The following is a 19,393-nucleotide window of genomic DNA, read 5'->3' as shown; positions in this document are numbered from 1 at the left end:
CCCCGCCCCTTTTAAAGAGGGTCGCTGCCTAGCCGTGCCAACCCTCTGCAGTGTGTGCCTGCGGTTCCTCGTCATGGCAGACGCACTTATAAATAGACATGAGGGTGGTGTGGCATGAGGGCAGCTGAAGGCTGCGCAGGGACACTTTTGTGTGCGCTGTGGACACTGGGTCGTGCGGGGGGGTTGGGCAGCATGTAACCCAGGAGAAGTGGCAGCGGAGTGTCATGCAGGCAGTGATTGTGCTTTGTTGGAGGTAGTGTGGTGCTTAGCTAAGGTATCCATTGCTAATTAGGGCTTTTCAGAAGTAAAAGTTGTTGGGAGGGGGGGGGGGCACTCTTGCCGGTATTGTGGCTTAATAGTGGGACCTGTGAACTTGAGATGCAGCCCAACATGTAGCCCCTCGCCTGCCCTATCCGTTGCTGTGTCGTTCCCATCACTTTCTTGAATTGCCCAGATTTTCACACATGAAAACCTTAGCGAGCATCGGCGAAATACAAAAATGCTTGGGTCGCCCATTGACTTCAATGGGGTTCGTTACTCGAAACGAACCCTCGAGCATCGCGAAAAGTTCGTCCTGAGTAACGAGCACCCGAGCATTTTGGTGCTCGCTCATCTCTAATATATATATATATTTTTTTTTTTACACTAAAAGGGATGTTTTTCAGGGAAGAGCTTATACCTAATGCTCTTCCTTGCAAATCACTTCAGAGGTGTCGGCAGCCCAATGCCTTCAATTGAGCCGCCGGCAGCAAAGCGGATCTATTGAAGGCAATGCACGGACCTTCATACATGCATGGTTTTCTGCGTACAGGGGTGCGCACCTATGTACGCACACGTTTGTGTGAAGTCACCCTAACTCTAGCAGCACATCTGTGTGAGTCTCTTCTTCTCTCCTCTTCCTACATCCTCTTCTCTATAGATGTCTATGGGCAGGATAAGTAATTACCCTTCTTCACTTTCTGTAATCAATCTTGTTATCTCTGTCACATGTGAATTTAAAATCCACGTGGGGCAAAAAGTGAGATGTTACTTTTTGATGTGGACTCTGTGTTAGGAAATGCATTGAAAAGGGCTACATCCATGTGTAGAACTGCAATACACTGAAATCCACACCAGAAGTCCACAGATCAGCTATAGATTTCTGATGTACATTTTTACTCAGAATCCACATGGAAAAATACAACACAGATTTTGCCATCTGAAAATGCCCTTACTCTATACTTACAAATGATTTAGACATGTTGCATGTAATCATTTACAGTGACATTCAGTTGGTCTAATGTTTTTTTCTAATCTATCACTATCCGATGCAACTGTTGTTCACTTTCATTACTGATGGGGTTCAGGTAACTCCGGTCACTCACTTTCTGGCCATAGTTAGCCAGCACATCTTTCTCCAATTCCTACTGTAGGCAACTGACTTTCTTTTTAGTTGGAAAACTTCATCCAGTCAACTCACAGGCTTCACTATGATGGAGGCTACACATACAGAAACTGTAGACCATAGACAAAGGAGACAGTAACAACTAGCAGAATAATAATAAGATGACACACAAAATGAAATGAGAATTACATTCAGAGATACACTACATTCACCCATACGTATCCTCCTTAAAAAAATGCAGCTTTATCTATAATTTGTTATCATATGTGAACTATCAGCAATACTTATTCTAGGCTGTACATTTAAAGTTTGATCAGAAGACTGATAGGGTGGTCAAATTGCTGTCATGCTTCTTCTCAGTCCCCAGCACTGTTTCTTTTTCTCATCTTCTGGCCAGGATTGAAAAATCCCTGCCTCCTGGAGGCACTGGCTGTGATTGGCTAAGCGTCAGCCGATCACAACTAGCGCTCGATGAATGGCTGTGATTGGTTCAATCATAGCCATTCATCGAGCACTGGTTGTGATTGGCCAAGCGTCAGCCAATCACAGTCAGCACTTCCAGGAGGCAGGGATTTTTCAATCCCTGACCAGAAGATGATGAAGAGAAACAGTACTGGGACCCTGGGGAGAAGCAGTGGCGGCGTCAAAGAGTGCTTAAAAGGTGATGTATGTGAGTTTTTTTGTTTTTTTTCTGCAGCTAAAGCTTAGATTAGGCTTCGACAGTGGTATATCCTACTGTCAAAGTTGCATCACACCGCACAAAAATCGCGTTTTCGTGCAATGCGATGCAACAGAGAGGAAGGCTCTATAGGAAAACATGGATTACAAACCCTCACGAGTCGCGGGCATATCGCCGTAACCGCAAGGTTTTTGTTTCGGGTTGTTGTATGCTACAAAACATTGCATGTGTGAAGGAACCCATAGGAAAGCATAGGCTTTACATACATACGATTTATAGCATTGTAGCAACGTAACAAAATCACTAGAGATGAGCGAGCATACTCGTCCGAGCGTGATACTCGTTCGAGTATTAGGGTGTTCGAGATGCTCGTTACTCGTAACGAGTACCACGTGATGTTCGAGTTACTTTCACTTTCTTCTCTGAGAAATTTGCGCGCTTTTCTGGCCAATAGAAAGACAGGGAAGGCATTGAAACTTCCCCCTGCAACGTTCAAGCCCTATACCACCCCCCTGCAGTGAGTGGCTGGCGAGATCAGGTGTCACCCGAGTATTGAAATCTGCCCCTCCCGCGGCTCGCCACAGATGCATTCTGACATTAGTTCAGGGAAAGTGCTATCGTGTTGGAGCTGCTATAGGGAGAGTGTTAGGAGTATTTTAGGTTTCAAGAACCCCAACGGTCCTTCTTAAGGCCATAAATCTTCTCTATATGCGCTCAATGGGGCCGGCGACAGCAGCGCCGACCCCATTGAGAACATATAGAAGACAAATCCTTCTTCTCTGCCACAGCTGTAACAGCTGTGGCAGAGAAGAACGATGTTTTCCCATTGAATTCAATGGAGCCAGCAATACAGCAGGTTCCACTGAAAGCAATGGGCTGCCGGCGTACGCGGGGATGAATTGTTGGGAAGGGGTTAAATATATAAGCCGTTCCCTGCAATTCATCCAGAAATGTGTTACAATAAAAATATATACCGGCGTATAAGGCGACGGGGCGTATAAGACGACCCCCCAACTGTCACCTTATACGCCGGCAATACAGTGGAGCAAAGAATAAAAATCATTACTTACTTCTTCTGACGTTCTGCGGCGCTCCTGCAGGCTGTTGCTCCCTCCTGGTGTTCTGCGGTGCTCCTGCAGGCTGTCGCTCCCTCCTGGTTCCCGGCAGAGCATTGATTTCTCTACGAAGGGCTTTAAATCCCCGCCTCCAGAAACACACGTGCCTTCAGCCAATCACAGCCAATGACAATGATGTCATTGAATGGCTGTGATTGGCTGTGTTTCTGGAGGCGGGGATTTCAAGCCCTGCATCCAGAAAGCAATGCTCTGCCGGGAACCAGGAGGGAGCGACAGCCTGCAGCAGCGCCGCAGAACGTCAGAAGAAGTAAGTAATGATTTTTATTCTTTGCTCCACTGTATTGCCGGCGTATAAGGTGACAGTTGGGGGGTCGTCTTATACGCCCCGTCGCCTTATACGCCGGTATATATTTTTATTGTAACACATTTCTGGATGAATTGCAGGGAACGGCTTATATATTTAACCCCTTCCCGACAATTCATCCTGCGATCGCCGGCAGCCCATTGCTTTCAGTGGAACCTGCTGTATTGCTGGCTCCATTGAATTCAATGGGCAAACATCGTTCTTCTCTGCCACAGCTGTTACAGCTATGGCAGAGGAGAACGATCTTTACGCTGACAGTGCGGGGGGGGGGGCACTCTTGCCGCTATTGTGGCATAATAGTGGGACCTGGGAACTTGAAATGCAGCCCAACATGTAGCCCCTCGCCTGCCCTATCCGTTTCTGTGTCGTTCCCATCACTTTCTTGAATTGCCCTGGTTTTCACAAATGAAAACCTTAGCGAGCATCGGCGATATACAAAAATGCTCGGGTCGCCCATTGACTTCAATGGGGTTCGTTACTCGAAACGAACCCTCGAGCATTGCGAAAATTTCGTCCCGAGTAACGAGCACCCGAGCATTTTGGTGCTCGCTCATCTCTAAAAATCACGCAACTTTGTCACCCGCATGAAGGAGGCCTATAGCTTACATCCCTGGACTTAGCGCTTTGGCAAATTTGAGCCTATAAGCTTAGCTTATAGGGCTCAAAGTAGCAAACAGATTTGCTTTAAAGCTATGAATAATGCATAATGAGAAGGGCAAAAAAAACCCATCATCTCAATATATTATTTTTAATTCAACTGCTATTAGCAGTATATCAAATTAAATAACTGAATTTGTGCAATTATCAGTAAAATAATGAATAGAAATTATATAGTTAGAGGAAAGAGTTGATTTTGACATTTTATTATTCAGGCATGTTGAAGTTAAAACTCTAGTTTTACTAAGTTATTTCAAATGCACAAGTGAGAACTACTGAATTATTATTACTAATTAATAAAGGTGATACTTTCAAACTGTGAGCACACCTTGGAAATTTCACACAGCTTAATTATAATTAGACATAGGGTGCCAATAATTGTATCACACTGCTTCATATTTAAACAAGAATTCATGGATACAAAGTTGTAACTTTAACTGATTCTTTTCAATACCAGTACTGTATTCTGCACCATAATTACTTGATATATTCCTCAGCCTCATCCGATCTCTGCTACCAGTATTTAAATCACCCAAGCAAATCACTTAAAAAAGACACATACAACATGCAATAAAACCAATGTATTTCTTAACCTACAAAGAAGTCCATTCATTTCTATTAATTATAGACTAGGTGGTAAATTTGAAGATCTGGAACACAAACTGTTGAACAGCTGTTACGTGACAGGAAAAATGTGCATTCAACCAAAAGCTTGTCTTAAACATTACAACCTTAATCAGCAAGCATCTGCTTTATCCTTTCCTTCATGAAAACCTCAGCATTATATTTAATTTAATGTAAATATTTATTTTTTTATTTTTTTCCGAACAGGTGCAGCAGTGTATACAAATTGAAACCCTTCTCATTAACGTAACGCTTGCAAGCATAGACATTTCAATTAACAATGCAGTATCTTTTGAAAAGGAGAATTGTTAGAGAGTTTGGCAAAGGCTTAACTTGCTATTCATTTGTAAGAATCAATTATTGGAAAATTAGCATTACAGATGCCAAAAAATACTTGTTGTTCCAGCTATAATCTGTGAGGTTTAGTTAGTTTATTTAAGACACTTTTATTACAAGATAGTGAAATCGCAGTACATCATTTAGAGGAGGATTTGTTACAGCTTTGCGGGGTTCTTTATAAATTGTTATATTTTTTACTTACTATAGCTGTAAATGCTAAAACTATATGTGAGGGAATATTTTATAATATAGACTGAAAAAATATAGCTTCACCATTGATACTGCATTTTCCATGTTAGGGACTATATTGCTCATCTTAACACCTAGATAAATAATTCATATGCCTCAGAATGGAAGAATGGAAGCAATGCAATAGTATAGTGATTTCCTGTAGAATTTCACTGGTGTCAGAGATGTGAATAAAGTCTTCCTTCAACCAAGTCTTACTAGTCATTTCAGTTGCATCAAAGTAAAATTAAAGTTACCAAAACAAGTTAAAGGATATGGATACTATTGTACTGAATTTTTCTTAAGTTTCATTTGCATCCCAGATGTAAAATTAAGAGGTTTTCTAAAATGGTTTTCTATTAACCTGGCTGTATGTGGCTTGTTTTTTTGGTATGTGTACCATATAATGTATTTAACAAAAATTCTAAGTGAAGTAAAATGAGAAAAAAACAAACAAAAAAACCAAATGTGCCATCTTTGGTGGGTTCCTACTTTCATGTTGTACACATTGAGGAAAAAAAGACAGTACAGGACGAAGCAGTGCTATACATAACAGCTAGAGATGAGCGAGCACCAAAATGCTCGGGTGCTCATTAATAGGGAGGAAATTTTCGCGATGCTCGAGGGTTCGTTTCGAGTAATGAACCCCATTGAAGTCAATGGGCGACTCGAGCATTTTTGTATATCGCCGATGCTCACTAAGGTTTCCATTTGTGAAAATCGGGGCAATTCAAGAAAGTGATGGGAACGACACAGCAACGGATAGGGCAGGCGAGGGGCTACATGTTGGGCTGCATCTCAAGTTCCCAGGTCCCACTATGAAGCCACAATAGCGGCAAGAGTGGGCCCCCCCCCCTCCCAACAACTTTTACTTCTGAAAAGCCCTCATTAGCAATGCATACCTTAGCTAAGCACCACACTACCTCCAACAAAGCACAATCACTGCCTGCATGACACTCCGCTGCCACTTCTCCTGGGTTACATGCTGCCCAACCCCCCCCCCCCCGCCCCGCCCCCCCCGCGCACGACGCAGTGTCCACAGCGCACACCAAAGTGTCCCTGCGCAGCCTTCAACTGCACTCATGCCACACCACCCTCATGTCTATTTATAAGTGCGTCTGCCAGAGGAACGGCAGGCACACACTGCAGAGGGTTGGCACGGCTAAGCAGCGACCCTCTTTAAAAGGGGCGGGGCGATAGCCCACAATGCTGTACAGAAGCAATGAGAAATATAATCCTGTGCCACCACCATCAGGAGCTGCACACGTGGGCATAGCAATGGGGAACCTATGTGCCACACACTATTCATTCTGTCAAGGTGTCTGCATGCCCCAGTCAGACCGCAGTTTTTTATAAATAGTCACAGGCAGGTAGAACTCCGCAATGGGAATTCTGTGTGCACCCACAGCATGGGTGGCTCCCTGGAACCCAACGGCTGTACATAAATGTATCCCATTGCAGTGCCCATCACAGCTGAGGTAACGTCCGATTAAATGCAGGTGGGCTTCGGCCCACACTGCATGCCCCAGTCAGACTGGGGTTCTTTAGAAGTGGACACATGGAGTTACAACTCCGTGTGGACCGACAGCATGGGTGGGTGCCAGGAAGCCACCGGTGGTACATAAATATATCCCATTGCATTGCCCATCACAGCTGATGTAACATCAGCTTTAATGCAGGTGGGCAAAAAATTAATTGGATTACACTGTAGGCGAGGGCCCCAAAAAATTGGTGTACCAACAGTACTAATGTACGTCAGAAAAATTGCCCATGCCCAAACAAGAGGGCAGGTGAAACCCATTAATCGCTTTGGTTAATGTGGCTTAATTTGTAACTAGGCCTGGAAGCAGCCCAGTTAAAATAAAAATTGGTTCAGGTGAAAGTTTCAACGCTTTAATGAGCATTGAAACGTATAAAAATTGTTTACAAAAATTATATGACTGAGCCTTGTGGGCCTAAGAAAAATTGCCCGTTCGGCGTGATTACGTCAGGTTTCAGGAGGAGGAGCAGGAGGAGGAGGATGAATAGAATACACAGATTGATGAAGCTAAAAGGACCCCATTTTTGATGATGGTGATAGAGAACGATGCTTCCATCAGTGGGTGCAGCCTATGTATTGCTTAGGTATCGCTGCTGTCCGCTGGTGGAGAAGAGAAGTCTGGGGAAATCCAGGCTTTGTTCATCTTGATGAGTGTAAGCCTGTCGGCACTGTCGGTTGACAGGCGGGTACACTTATCCATGATGATTCCCCCAGCCGCACTAAACACTCTCTCTGACAATACACTAGCCGCAGGACAAGCAAGCACCTTCAGGGCATACAGCACGAGTTCAGGCCACGTGTCCAGCTTCGACACCCAGTAGTTGTAGGGGGCAGAGGCGTCACCGAGGACGGTCATGCGATCGGCTACGTACTCCCTCACCATCCTTTTACAGTGCTCCCGCCAACTCAGCCTTGACTGGGGAGCGGTGACACAGTCTTGCTGGGGAGCCATAAAGCTGGCAAAGGCCTTGGAGAATGTTCCCCTGCCTGCGCTGTACATGCTGCCTGATCACTGCGCCTCCCCTGCTACCTCGCCCTCGGAACTGCACCTTCTGCCACTAGCACTGTCGGATGGGAATGTTACCATCAGTTTGTCCGCCAGGGTCCTGTGGTATAGCATCACTCTCGAACCCCTTTCCTCTTCGGGTATGAGAGTGGAAAGGTTCTCCTTATACCGTGGGTCGAGCAGTGTGTACACCCAGTAATCCGTACTGGCCAGAACGCATATAACGCGAGGGTCTCGAGAAAGGCATCCTAACATGAAGTCAGCCATGTGTGCCAGGGTACCTGTACGCAAAACATGGCTGTCCTCACTAGGAAGATCACTTTCAGGATCCTCCTCCTGCTCCTCCTCCTCCTCCGGCCATACACGCTGAAAGGATGACAGGCAAGCAGCATGGGTACCCTCAGCAGTGGGCCAAGTTGTCTCTTCCCCCTCCTCCTCATGCTCCTCCCCCTCCTCCTCAACGCGCTGAGATATAGACATGAGGGTGCTCTGACTATCCAGCGACATACTGTCTTCCCCCGCCTCCGTTTCCAAGCGCAAAGCGTCTGCCTTTATGCTTTGCCGGGAACTTCTCAAGAGGCATAGCAGAGGAATGGTGATGCTAATGATTGCAGCATCCCCGCTCACCATCTGGGTAGACTCCTCAAAGTTTCCAAGGACCTGGCAGATGGCTGCCAACCAGGCCCACTCTTCTGTAAAGAATTGAGGAGGCTGACTCCCACTACGCCGCCCATGTTGGAGTTGGTATTCCACTATAGCTCTACGCTGCTCATAGAGTCTGGCCAACATGTGGCGCGTAGAGTTCCACCGTGTGGGCACGTCGCACAGCAGTCGGTGCACTGGCAGATTAAACCGATGTTGCAGGGTCCGCAGGGTGGCAGCGTCCGTCTTGGACTTGTGGAAATGTGCGCAGAGCTGGCGCACCTTTCCGAGCAGGTATGACAAGTGTGGGTAGCCTTTCAGAAAGCGCTGAACCACCAAATTAAAGACATGGGCCAGGCATGGCACGTGCGTGAGGCTGCCGAGCTGCAGAGCCGCCACCAGGTTACGGCCGTTGTCACACACGACCATGCCCGGTTGGAGGCTCAGCAGCGAAAGCCAGCGGTCGGTCTGCTCTGTCAGACCCTGCAGCAGTTCGTGGGCCGTGTGCCTCTTCTCTCCTAAGCTGAGTAGTTTCAGCACGGCCTGCTGACGCTTACCCACCTCTGTGCTGCCACGCCGCGCGACACCGACTGCTGGCGACGTGCTGCTGACACATCTTGATTGCGAGACAGAGGTTGCGTTGGAGGAGGAGGAGGAGGGTGGTTTAGTGGAGGAAGCATACACTGCCGCAGATACCAGCACCGAGCTGGGGCCCGCAATTCTGGGGGTGGGTAGGACGTGAGCGGTCCCAGGCTCTGACTCTGTCCCAGCCTCCACTAAATTCACCCAATGTGCCGTCAGGGAGATATAGTGGCCCTGCCCGCCTGTGCTTGTCCACGTGTCCGTTGTTAAGTGGACCTTGCCAGTAACCGCATTGGTGAGGGCGCGTACAATGTTGCGGGAGACGTGGTTGTGCAGGGCTGGGACGGCACATCGGGAAAAGTAGTGGCGACTGCGAACCGAGTAACGCGGGGCCGCCGCCGCCATCATGCTTTTAAAAGCCTCCGTTTCCACAAGCCTATATGGCAGCATCTCCAGGCTGATCAATTTGGCTATGTGCACGTTTAACGCTTGAGCGTGCGGGTGCGTGGCGGCGTACTTGCGCTTGCGCTCAAACACTTGCGCTAGCGACGTCTGGACGCTGCGCTGAGAGACATTGCTGGATGGGGCCGAGGACAGCAGAGACCCAGTACACTTGTGGACAGGAATACAGCGGTGATGTAAGAGGCAACACAGAGGCAGGAAAGAATTTTGCGCAAGCCTGCTGTAACACTTAGCTGGCTGCGTATGAATTAGGACAACTACCCCCAGCAGAGACCCAGTACACTTGTGGACAGGAATACAGCAGTGATGTAAGAGGCAACACAGAGGCAGAAAAGAATTTTGCGCAAGCCTGCTGTAACACTTAGCTGGCTACGTATGAATTAGGACAACTACCCCCAGCAGAGACCCAGTACACTTGTGGACAGGAATACAGCGGTGATGTAAGAGGCAACACAGAGGCAGAAAAGAATTTTGCGCAAGCCTGCTGTAACACTTAGCTGGCTGCGTATGAATTAGGACAACTACCCCCAGCAGAGACCCAGTACACTTGTGGACAGGAATACAGCGGTGATGTAAGAGGCAACACAGAGGCAGAAAAGAATTTTGCGCAAGCCTGCTGTAACACTTAGCTGGCTGCGTATGAATTAGGACAACTACCCCCAGCAGAGACCCAGTACACTTGTGGACAGGAATACAGCGGTGATGTAAGAGGCAACACAGAGGCAGAAAAGAATTTTGCGCAAGCCTGCTGTAACACTTAGCTGGCTGCGTATGAATTAGGACAACTACCCCCAGCAGAGACCCAGTACACTTGTGGACAGGAATACAGCGGTGATGTAAGAGGCAACACAGAGGCAGAAAAGAATTTTGCGCAAGCCTGCTGTAACACATAGCTGGCTGCATATGAATTAGGACAACTACCCCCAGCAGAGACCCAGTACAATTGTGGACAGGAATACAGCGGTGATGTAAGAGGCAACACAGAGGCAGAAAAGAATTTTGCGCAAGCCTGCTGTAACACTTAGCTGGCTGCGTATGAATTAGGACAACTACCCCCAGCAGAGACCCAGTACACTTGTGGACAGGAATACAGCAGTGATGTAAGAGGCAACACAGAGGCAGAAAAGAATTTTGCGCAAGCCTGCTGTAACACTTAGCTGGCTACGTATGAATTAGGACAACTACCCCCAGCAGAGACCCAGTACACTTGTGGACAGGAATACAGCGGTGATGTAAGAGGCAACACAGAGGCAGAAAAGAATTTTGCGCAAGCCTGCTGTAACACTTAGCTGGCTGCGTATGAATTAGGACAACTACCCCCAGCAGAGACCCAGTACACTTGTGGACAGGAATACAGCGGTGATGTAAGAGGCAACACAGAGGCAGAAAAGAATTTTGCGCAAGCCTGCTGTAACACTTAGCTGGCTGCGTATGAATTAGGACAACTACCCCCAGCAGAGACCCAGTACACTTGTGGACAGGAATACAGCGGTGATGTAAGAGGCAACACAGAGGCAGAAAAGAATTTTGCGCAAGCCTGCTGTAACACTTAGCTGGCTGCGTATGAATTAGGACAACTACCCCCAGCAGAGACCCAGTACACTTGTGGACAGGAATACAGCGGTGATGTAAGATTCAACACAGAGGCAGAAAAGAATTTTGCGCAAGCCTGCTGTAACACATAGCTGGCTGCATATGAATTAGGACAACTACCCCCAGCAGAGACCCAGTACAATTGTGGACAGGAATACAGCGGTGATGTAAGAGGCAACACAGAGGCAGAAAAGAATTTTGCGCAAGCCTGCTGTAACACTTAGCTGGCTGCGTATGAATTAGGACAACTACCCCCAGCAGAGACCCAGTACACTTGTGGACAGGAATACAGCGGTGATGTAAGAGGCAACACAGAGGCAGAAAAGAATTTTGCGCAAGCCTGCTGTAAAACTTAGCTGGCTGCGTATGAATTAGGACAACTACCCCCAGCAGAGACCCAGTACACTTGTGGACAGGAATACAGCGGTGATGTAAGAAGCAACACAGAGGCAGAAAATAATTTTGTGCAAGCCTGCTGTAACACTTAGCTGGCTGCGTATGAATTAGGACAACTACCCCCAGCAGAGACCCAGTACACTTGTGGACAGGAATACAGCGCTGATGTAAGAGGCAACACAGAGGCAGAAAAGAATTTTGCAGAAGCCTGCTGTAACACTTAGCTGGCTGCGTATGAATTAGGACAACTACCCCCAGCAGAGACCCAGTACACTGAGGACAGTCACAGGCAGCCCAAATAGATTTTTTTTCCCAAATGTTTTTGGAAAGGCCCACTGCCTATATACACTAAATATGTCTTCTGTCCCTGCCTCACCACTACTGGCCCTGGACAATGTAAAATTACTGCAGGACGCAATGCTCTGCATGGCCGATATACAAAAAAAAAAAAAGTGCAACACTGCAAAAAGCAGCCTCCACACTACTGCACACGGTTAGATGTGGCCCTAAGAAGGACCGTTGGGGTTCTTGAAGCCTAAAATAACTCCTAACGCTCTCCCTATAGCAGCTCCGGCACCAGCAGCACTGTTCCTGATCTCTGTCAGAATGCATCTGTGGCGAGCCGCGGGAGGGGCCGATTTATATACTCGGGTGACACCTGATCTCCCCAGCCACTCACAGCAGGGGGGTGGTATAGGGCTTGAACGTCGCAAGGGGAAGTTGTAATGCCTTCCCTGTCTTTCTATTGGCCAGAAAAGCGCGCTAACGTCTCAGAGATGAAAGTGAAAGTAACTCGAACATCGCGTGGTACTCGTCTCGAGTAATGAGCATCTCGAACACGCTAATACTCGAACGAGTATCAAGCTCGGACGAGTACGTTCGCTCATCTCTAGTTAGACCAAACATTTAGCGACAGAGAATGGAAGCAAGCTTTCTCTGACTCACAAAGCACTCAAGTTTAGTACTCATGTAGAAACATTAATGGAAAACACTGAAATGGTATTATACACTAATCTAACCTAAGATATACCCTGATTGCTCGGCTGGCTTTTGGGGAAACTGTGGCGATGAGGGATCATTACTGCATATTTTGTGGAACTACCCCTTCTCCAACAGTATTGGGAATCTGTGTTTCAATTACTATTTTCTCTAGTTGGTCATAAAGTCCAGAAATCTCCCTCATTAACTTTGATTGGTAATATTAACCCAATGTAATCCTACTGAAGTTTCAAAATCTGGGCTATAAAGTGATGGCATCATCAGACTTGGTTATTCTTATGGGCCATTTACACGGGATTATCCCTCAAAATTTGTTCAAGTGAACTAATTTTAGCAACAATCATGCAGTGAAAATGCACAAAATTGCTCACTTTTCATTCACAGTTTTTTAAAGCTGACTTTCAGTCAGGTTAAAACCATTGCTTGATTGCGGGCTTGTCATTCAGTGAAAACACTCCCTGCTCAGCACTTCACATAGAAGGTGAAGTGCTGAGCGAGAAGCCCGTGATGCAGCAGTGAAGCCTGTCAGTGTAAACACTCTGCACGAGCGCTGACTACCTTAGCGGTGATGTCAGCGCTCTGCAGTCATTTACCTGACCGTCAGCCCATGTAAAAGTGCCAATAGACACTGGAAAAGTACTGACTTTCCTAATATAGGAGAAACTTTCATTTTGATCAACCAAAAATATGTACATTCTCAAAATTTCTACATATATGGAGTGCCTGGATATCCTGCATTCATTGTACATCTGGATAATTGCAATATTTTCCTACTCTTATAGAGTCCTACGTTTTAGTCAAATAATTGATAATATGCCGGAGACATGCCTATAATTTTCGAGAGGATAGGTCATATGTATGACAACTTAATGTAATCAATATTGCTCAAAATTGAAAGCACACAATAGTATGTGAATTCTGGAGTACCTTGGCTTTGTTATCTTCAAAAACAAATGCTGCAGCTGGAATTCCAAGTTGGTTGATAAAAAAATCCGCATCTCCTTGCTGTTGTATAGAGCTGACGTTGGCCTTGTAACAAGTTTCCTTTTGAGTACAGATTGTTTGCATCTAAAATTTAAAATTGAAGATATTATGTAATACAAACTGATCTATCTATCTAATATCTATCTATCTAATATCCACTATCTATCTATCTATGTATCTCTCCATCTATCTATCTCTCCATGTATCTCTCCATCTATCTCTCCATCTATCTCTCCATCTATCTCTCCATCTATCTATCCATCTATCTATCCATCTATCTATCACATACACACAAACAAACAAACCCCTCTATTATCTCAATATGCTCTGAAAGAAAATTTGGATTAGATCTGTACAAATATATAATTTTACAACCAATGTTGGTCTTCGGTTTCATGGAAGAATCAGAGGAAATGAATATCCACCCTATACTTAGACAGAGCACGCTCACTTTTAATTGCCATTTTAAATTTAAATTGTATCATAAACTGTTCTGGTATCATTTCACAGAAAGGAGACATCATCAAGAAGATTAAATAAGTGATTGCTTCAAAGTCAGAACCAAATGAATTGGTCTTCTGTAGACATTTGGGGCCCACAATGTCAGAGGCTGAGAGCTTATAAAGAAAAAGTATAAAGGAATGTTATATTATTCTCTATTTGAGAAATGTGGTCTTGCATTTTATGGAAAAACTTCAAATTTAATTTGCTTAACAATGGGTTGAATTTGAAATGTGAAATTTCTAATGTTCAGAGGTTAAAGCAAATTTTAGTAATTGCAATATAATGGATTTCTTTTTGTTTCAACATCAGCCAAAAAGAAATGAATGCAAATTATGATGTCTCACTTAATTTATAGTGACAGCATAACCTGAACTCATCGGATTATTAAATGTGCATTTCCTATTTTTCAGTGCAATAGCCCTTAGTATACACCTACAGTAAGCCAAACAAATTAATTAATATTGAGAGTATTTTCAATGTCCTGGTACTTAAAAAAAAAACATTCTTACACATTATAAAAAAGCAATTCAGTATGTAACGGCACTAATTATACTATAACTTTTACAAAATACACACTGCAAAGCCACCTGCACACATGGGATAATTGTAATCTGATAGCCTCTAGTTCAAATTGTAAACATGCAGACTGATGTTGGGATTAGGATCCCAGAATTGTAATTAGGCATTCCTTAACCTAAGGGCCCTTTCACACGGGCCCGAATTGCAGCCGAAAATCGCATGAACGAGAGGCAGCTGTGACCAAGTCCTGGCTGCATTTCCCATTTTCTCGCCCATTCAGACAACTGGGAGCGGTGTATATACGCCACAGACCGGAATACCATCGGCCAGGGGAAGAGAGTTCAGCTCTGCTTGAGCAGCGGGCAAAGGGAGGGGTCGGAGCTTAGCAGAGGTAGTGCGCTAAACTCCCTCACCCTCTCTGCCCCTTGCCGGCTGCCCACAAGGGGAGGGGGCGGGATCGGGGTGGGATAGGGTGAGAGTTTAGCAGAGCTAGTTGTGCTAAACTCACCTCTCACCAGCCAATGGAAACTTCCAGCAAGGGGAGGGACTTTCACAACAAGGGTTGCTGCTAAATTCTCTCCCCCTTCCCTTTTCTGACGGCTCTCATAGGCTCCCATAGGAGTCTATGGGAATGGTCTGTGTATTTCAGCAAAAGATAGGACAAGGCGCTATCTTTTTCGGACGGACGATTTTACACACCGAAAAATCACCCATTTGAACAAACGCATTGAAATCCTATGTTTCAGATGGTCGTGCTTTTCGTCTGGCGATTTATCACGGCAAAATTGCCAAAATAAAACGTTCATGTGAAACTAGCCTTAGGCAAAGATTCAGTTTGATAGCTTAGTGACTTGCTGGGGCTTGTTCTATCGTCCACCACTCGAGGACACATCCTTCCTGCTCCCCTACCTACTCCCAGGAGAAAAAATAAAACAAAATCTTCTGCCATAATCAAAGGAAAATATTTCCACTAAACAGAACTGAGAGTTTTAGTGTCCCAACGATTTCAGCACCCGTGCTTTACCACAGAGGCGATTATTGTTCAGTACATGAAGAGGAGCACCCCAGAGATTGCTTCTGGCCAAATGCCTCCATTCACGGTAAGCAGGCGGTCATTCATTTATGTAGACTGATCATCGTTTGATTTTTATGCCTGCCTAAATTAAATGATAAGTGATAAGCAAACAAATTATTGTTCATCATTCCGTTGCTGGAAGTGTTTACAACGAACAATTATCGTTCAGTTTCGCATGATCCAGTGATAAACTGAACAATAATCGATCCCTGTAAAAGGGGTGCTTAGTAGCATATACAGAGCACTCAAATTTAACTTGCAGGGTATGGAAATCCAGTGTCTTGAAGATGTGGCATATGATGCAAACAATATAATTTGTTAGGCCATGCTTTTTTGATAATTTGGAATGGTAAGAAAAGGAATACAAAGGATTTTAGTGAGATGTAGTAATACTAGTGAATGGGTAATGTTCTGTCCCCAATAGACACACACATTGGACAATATTCTTTACATATAACTGTGTGGCATTCATTGCCAATTGATCATAAAATGGTAAATGTATTTTTGCCGAATGCCTTTGTATTGGTAAACTATACTATTCAATAGAGTTAAAAAAAGGTATTCTTATATGAACAGTCTTTGAAAAGATAAACTATTGTGATATGTCAGGTCAGTAGGGCCCTATATACATGTTTGGTAGATATGTTGGGGGCATTTGCTGGTGCACATATTCAAGATTCTGTATACTGCAAATGTGTAGTAAAGCCCTGTTTAGACAGAACGATTATACTGTGCAACACAATTTTTGTAACAAATAAGCAGATAGGCGGCTTATAGTAACACTAGAAACACTACGCAGCATTCAACACTGTTGACCACAAACTCCTCCTCAGTATGTTTCACTTCAACAGCCTAAGGGACACTGCTCTCTCCTGGTTATTCTCTTACCTATCTGACCGCTCCTGCAGTATCTCCTTTGCTGGCTCTACCTCTCCTCCTCTTCCGCTTGCTGTTGGGGTCCCCCAGGGCTCGGTCCTTGGCTCTCTCCTTTTCACCATCTACACAGCTCCTATTGGACAAACCTTGAGGAGATTTGACCTCCAATACTACCTCTACACTGACGACACCCAGTTATACACCTCTTCCTGTGACATCTCTGCACCTTTCCTCTAAAACATCACCGACTGTCTGTTCCCTGTTTTTAACACTATGTCCTCTCTCTACCTAAAACTAAAGCTCTCTAAAACTGACCTACTGGTGTTTATGCCCTCTACTAACCGTCCTCATCCTGACAACTCCATCTCAGTGTGTGGTGCTACCATAACTCCTAGACAGCACGCCCGATGCCTTGAGTTCATATTCGACACTGATCTTTCCTTTACCACCTACATCCAATCTCTGGCCCGAACATTTCAGTAACACCTCAAGAACATCGCAAGAATCCGTTCTTTTCTCACTGTGGACATGCTAAAAATGCTCACTGTTGACTTCATCCACTCCCGCCTCGATTAATGCAACTTGTTGCTGATCGGCCTCCCCCGCGCCAGACTATACCTTCTCTAATCCATCCTGAATGCAGCAGCCAGGCTCATCTTCCTGCCCAGCCGCTACTCGGATGCCTCTGCCCTGTGCCCGTCACTGCACTGGCTGCCTGTTAAATACAGAATTCAATTTAAACTCACTACCTTCATCCATAAAGCCCTCCACAGTGCAGGTCCACCCTACATTGCCTCCCTCATCTCAATCCATTACCCAGACCGGGCTCTTTGCCCTGCTAACAAAACCAGACTGAGCGCCCCTCTAATTTGAACCTTTCATTCCCGCCTCCAAAACTTCTCCAGAGCAGCACCAGTCCTCTGGAACGCACTACCAAAGGCTATCCGGGCAATCCAGGACTCAAAAAACTTCACCACTAAACCAAGTCCCTCTGTACTCCGCCTGATAACATGCTCCCTGACCTATTGACTGCAATTCCTGCTAGCTACCATCAACTGCCCCGCAGTCATAACGATTCTGCCAACACACAGCTAAATGTCTGACCATTGTTTATGTGTATAGCATTCCTCACTCTCCACCTCGCCTTACCGTGCACATCTCCAGCCCTTTACCTTCTGTATCACCCCATTATTTGTAGTATGTAAGCTTGGTGGAGCAGGACCCTCACCCCTATTGTTTCCATCATCTGATTACTATGTAACCGTGGTTCTGTAATTTTTGTACTTTTGTTTTCTGTATTCCCCCTGTCTATGTAAGTGCTGCAGAATATGTTGGCGCTATACATATAAAGATTATTATTATTATTATTATACAGGGTATGTTTCCACGTGGCGGAAACACTGTGGATCATCCACCAGTAAGTTGTAATTCATTAACTGTGCTTTTACAGGTCATTGGTTAGACTAAATAAAAGAATCAAAGTCATAAAACAAGTTTTTATGTTTAGTATTACTGCATCCGTAAAAGTCCGATCTATCAAACTAATTGCAATCTCATTGACACTACCTGAACATTATAACCAACTACCAACATACATCTGGCATAGTAATGATTTTTTATTATCGCAGGTGGAACATAAAAAAAAAATTGGAGGGGCGGAGCCTGACCACTGAGCCTGATGAACACTTGAGCATGGAGCTCTGTCAGAGCTGCACCTTCAGAGGACCTTTTCTGAAGCAGGCATTAGCTGAAAATGAGAAAAAGTGGAAGGGAGAGAGAGGTAGAGCAGCTGGGGACCCTGCAAGCAAACAAGGGACAAGCCGACATGCAGAGGTACCTGAAGCATAGCAGCGCCCGGTCACCGCATGCTGCCTCCAAGATGGCGTAAAACCTGGAGTCTGTTGTTTCCCACAGTAAGGAGCAGGGAGACCTTTTCTGATGGGGAGGATGAGGAGCACGTCTCCAAGGGATTTATGAAGGGTCTAATAATGAAAGCCTTGCACCCAGTGATGTCCGATTTAGCTGAAATTAAGGAGGGCATTGAGCACATGGGCCATCAGGTGGAGGAGCGGGAGTCCTCTTCTGCTTCCATTACCATTCACTTTCTTGGAACAGCACAAGTGATAAAAGAACAACATCATTTGAATGAAGCCCTGATTATGCAGGAGGACTAGGAAAACCGTAATAGACGCTGTAATATACATACTAAGGGACTGCTGGAGTGCTTGGCTGTGGATTCTTTATCTAAAGTGGCTAATGATATCTTTGTGCTCTTGCTGGGAGCATATAGATCGGCTACCATTTCTATTGAGCGTATTCACAGAGCGCTTAGACCACTGCCCTCAGTTGCAGAACCGCCAACAGACATAATCTGCAAACTCCTCTTCTTCCAAGATGCATTTGCTATTTTTAGGGCTGCGAGAAACCGCAGAGTTCTTAGATATGCTGATGCCCTTTTACAATTTTCCAGGACTATGCCCCATCTACCCAGGCTAAATGCTGTCTATTGTGCCCTCTACTGGAGGTGCTGAGAGCTAAAGACATAAAATATGCCTGGCTCTTTCCCATTGGCCTGGGAATGACCCACAGGGGCCGGAGAATAAATATCAGCTCCCCAGAGGATCTGCAGAAATGCTGGCAACATCTGGATCTGGAGCCAATAGTACTCCCTTGTTGGCTCCCACTCCCAGAGCTTCCAAAATTCCCTAGCCTCGTGACCCCTGAGGCCTTGCATCTTGCGGGTAATTCCAAATCGCCAAGAAGCAAGAAAAAAAAGAACAAAGATGCAGCCCTGGGAAGCGATACTTTACTGTAAGGACATTTTCCGTTGCATGCCTTTAAAGCTGGGGATTTTTGGTTTAAGT

At 45.4% G+C, this 19,393-nt stretch overlaps 1 protein-coding gene across 1 annotated transcript in view; it reads right to left on the bottom strand.

The window, feature by feature from the left end:
* The window catches only part of NAALADL2 (N-acetylated alpha-linked acidic dipeptidase like 2), an 855,965-nt gene that overhangs the window by 170,995 nt on the left and 665,577 nt on the right, over window positions 1-19,393 (bottom strand). The window contains 1 exon segment of the mRNA XM_066601349.1: window positions 13,499-13,639. Within this exon segment, the coding sequence (XP_066457446.1) occupies window positions 13,499-13,639 (141 nt within the window).

The sequence above is a fragment of the Eleutherodactylus coqui genome, chromosome 1 (genome assembly GCF_035609145.1).
Source record: "Eleutherodactylus coqui strain aEleCoq1 chromosome 1, aEleCoq1.hap1, whole genome shotgun sequence".
NCBI lineage: Eukaryota > Metazoa > Chordata > Amphibia > Anura > Eleutherodactylidae > Eleutherodactylus > Eleutherodactylus coqui.
This window is presented reverse-complemented; position numbering and strand designations above follow the sequence as displayed.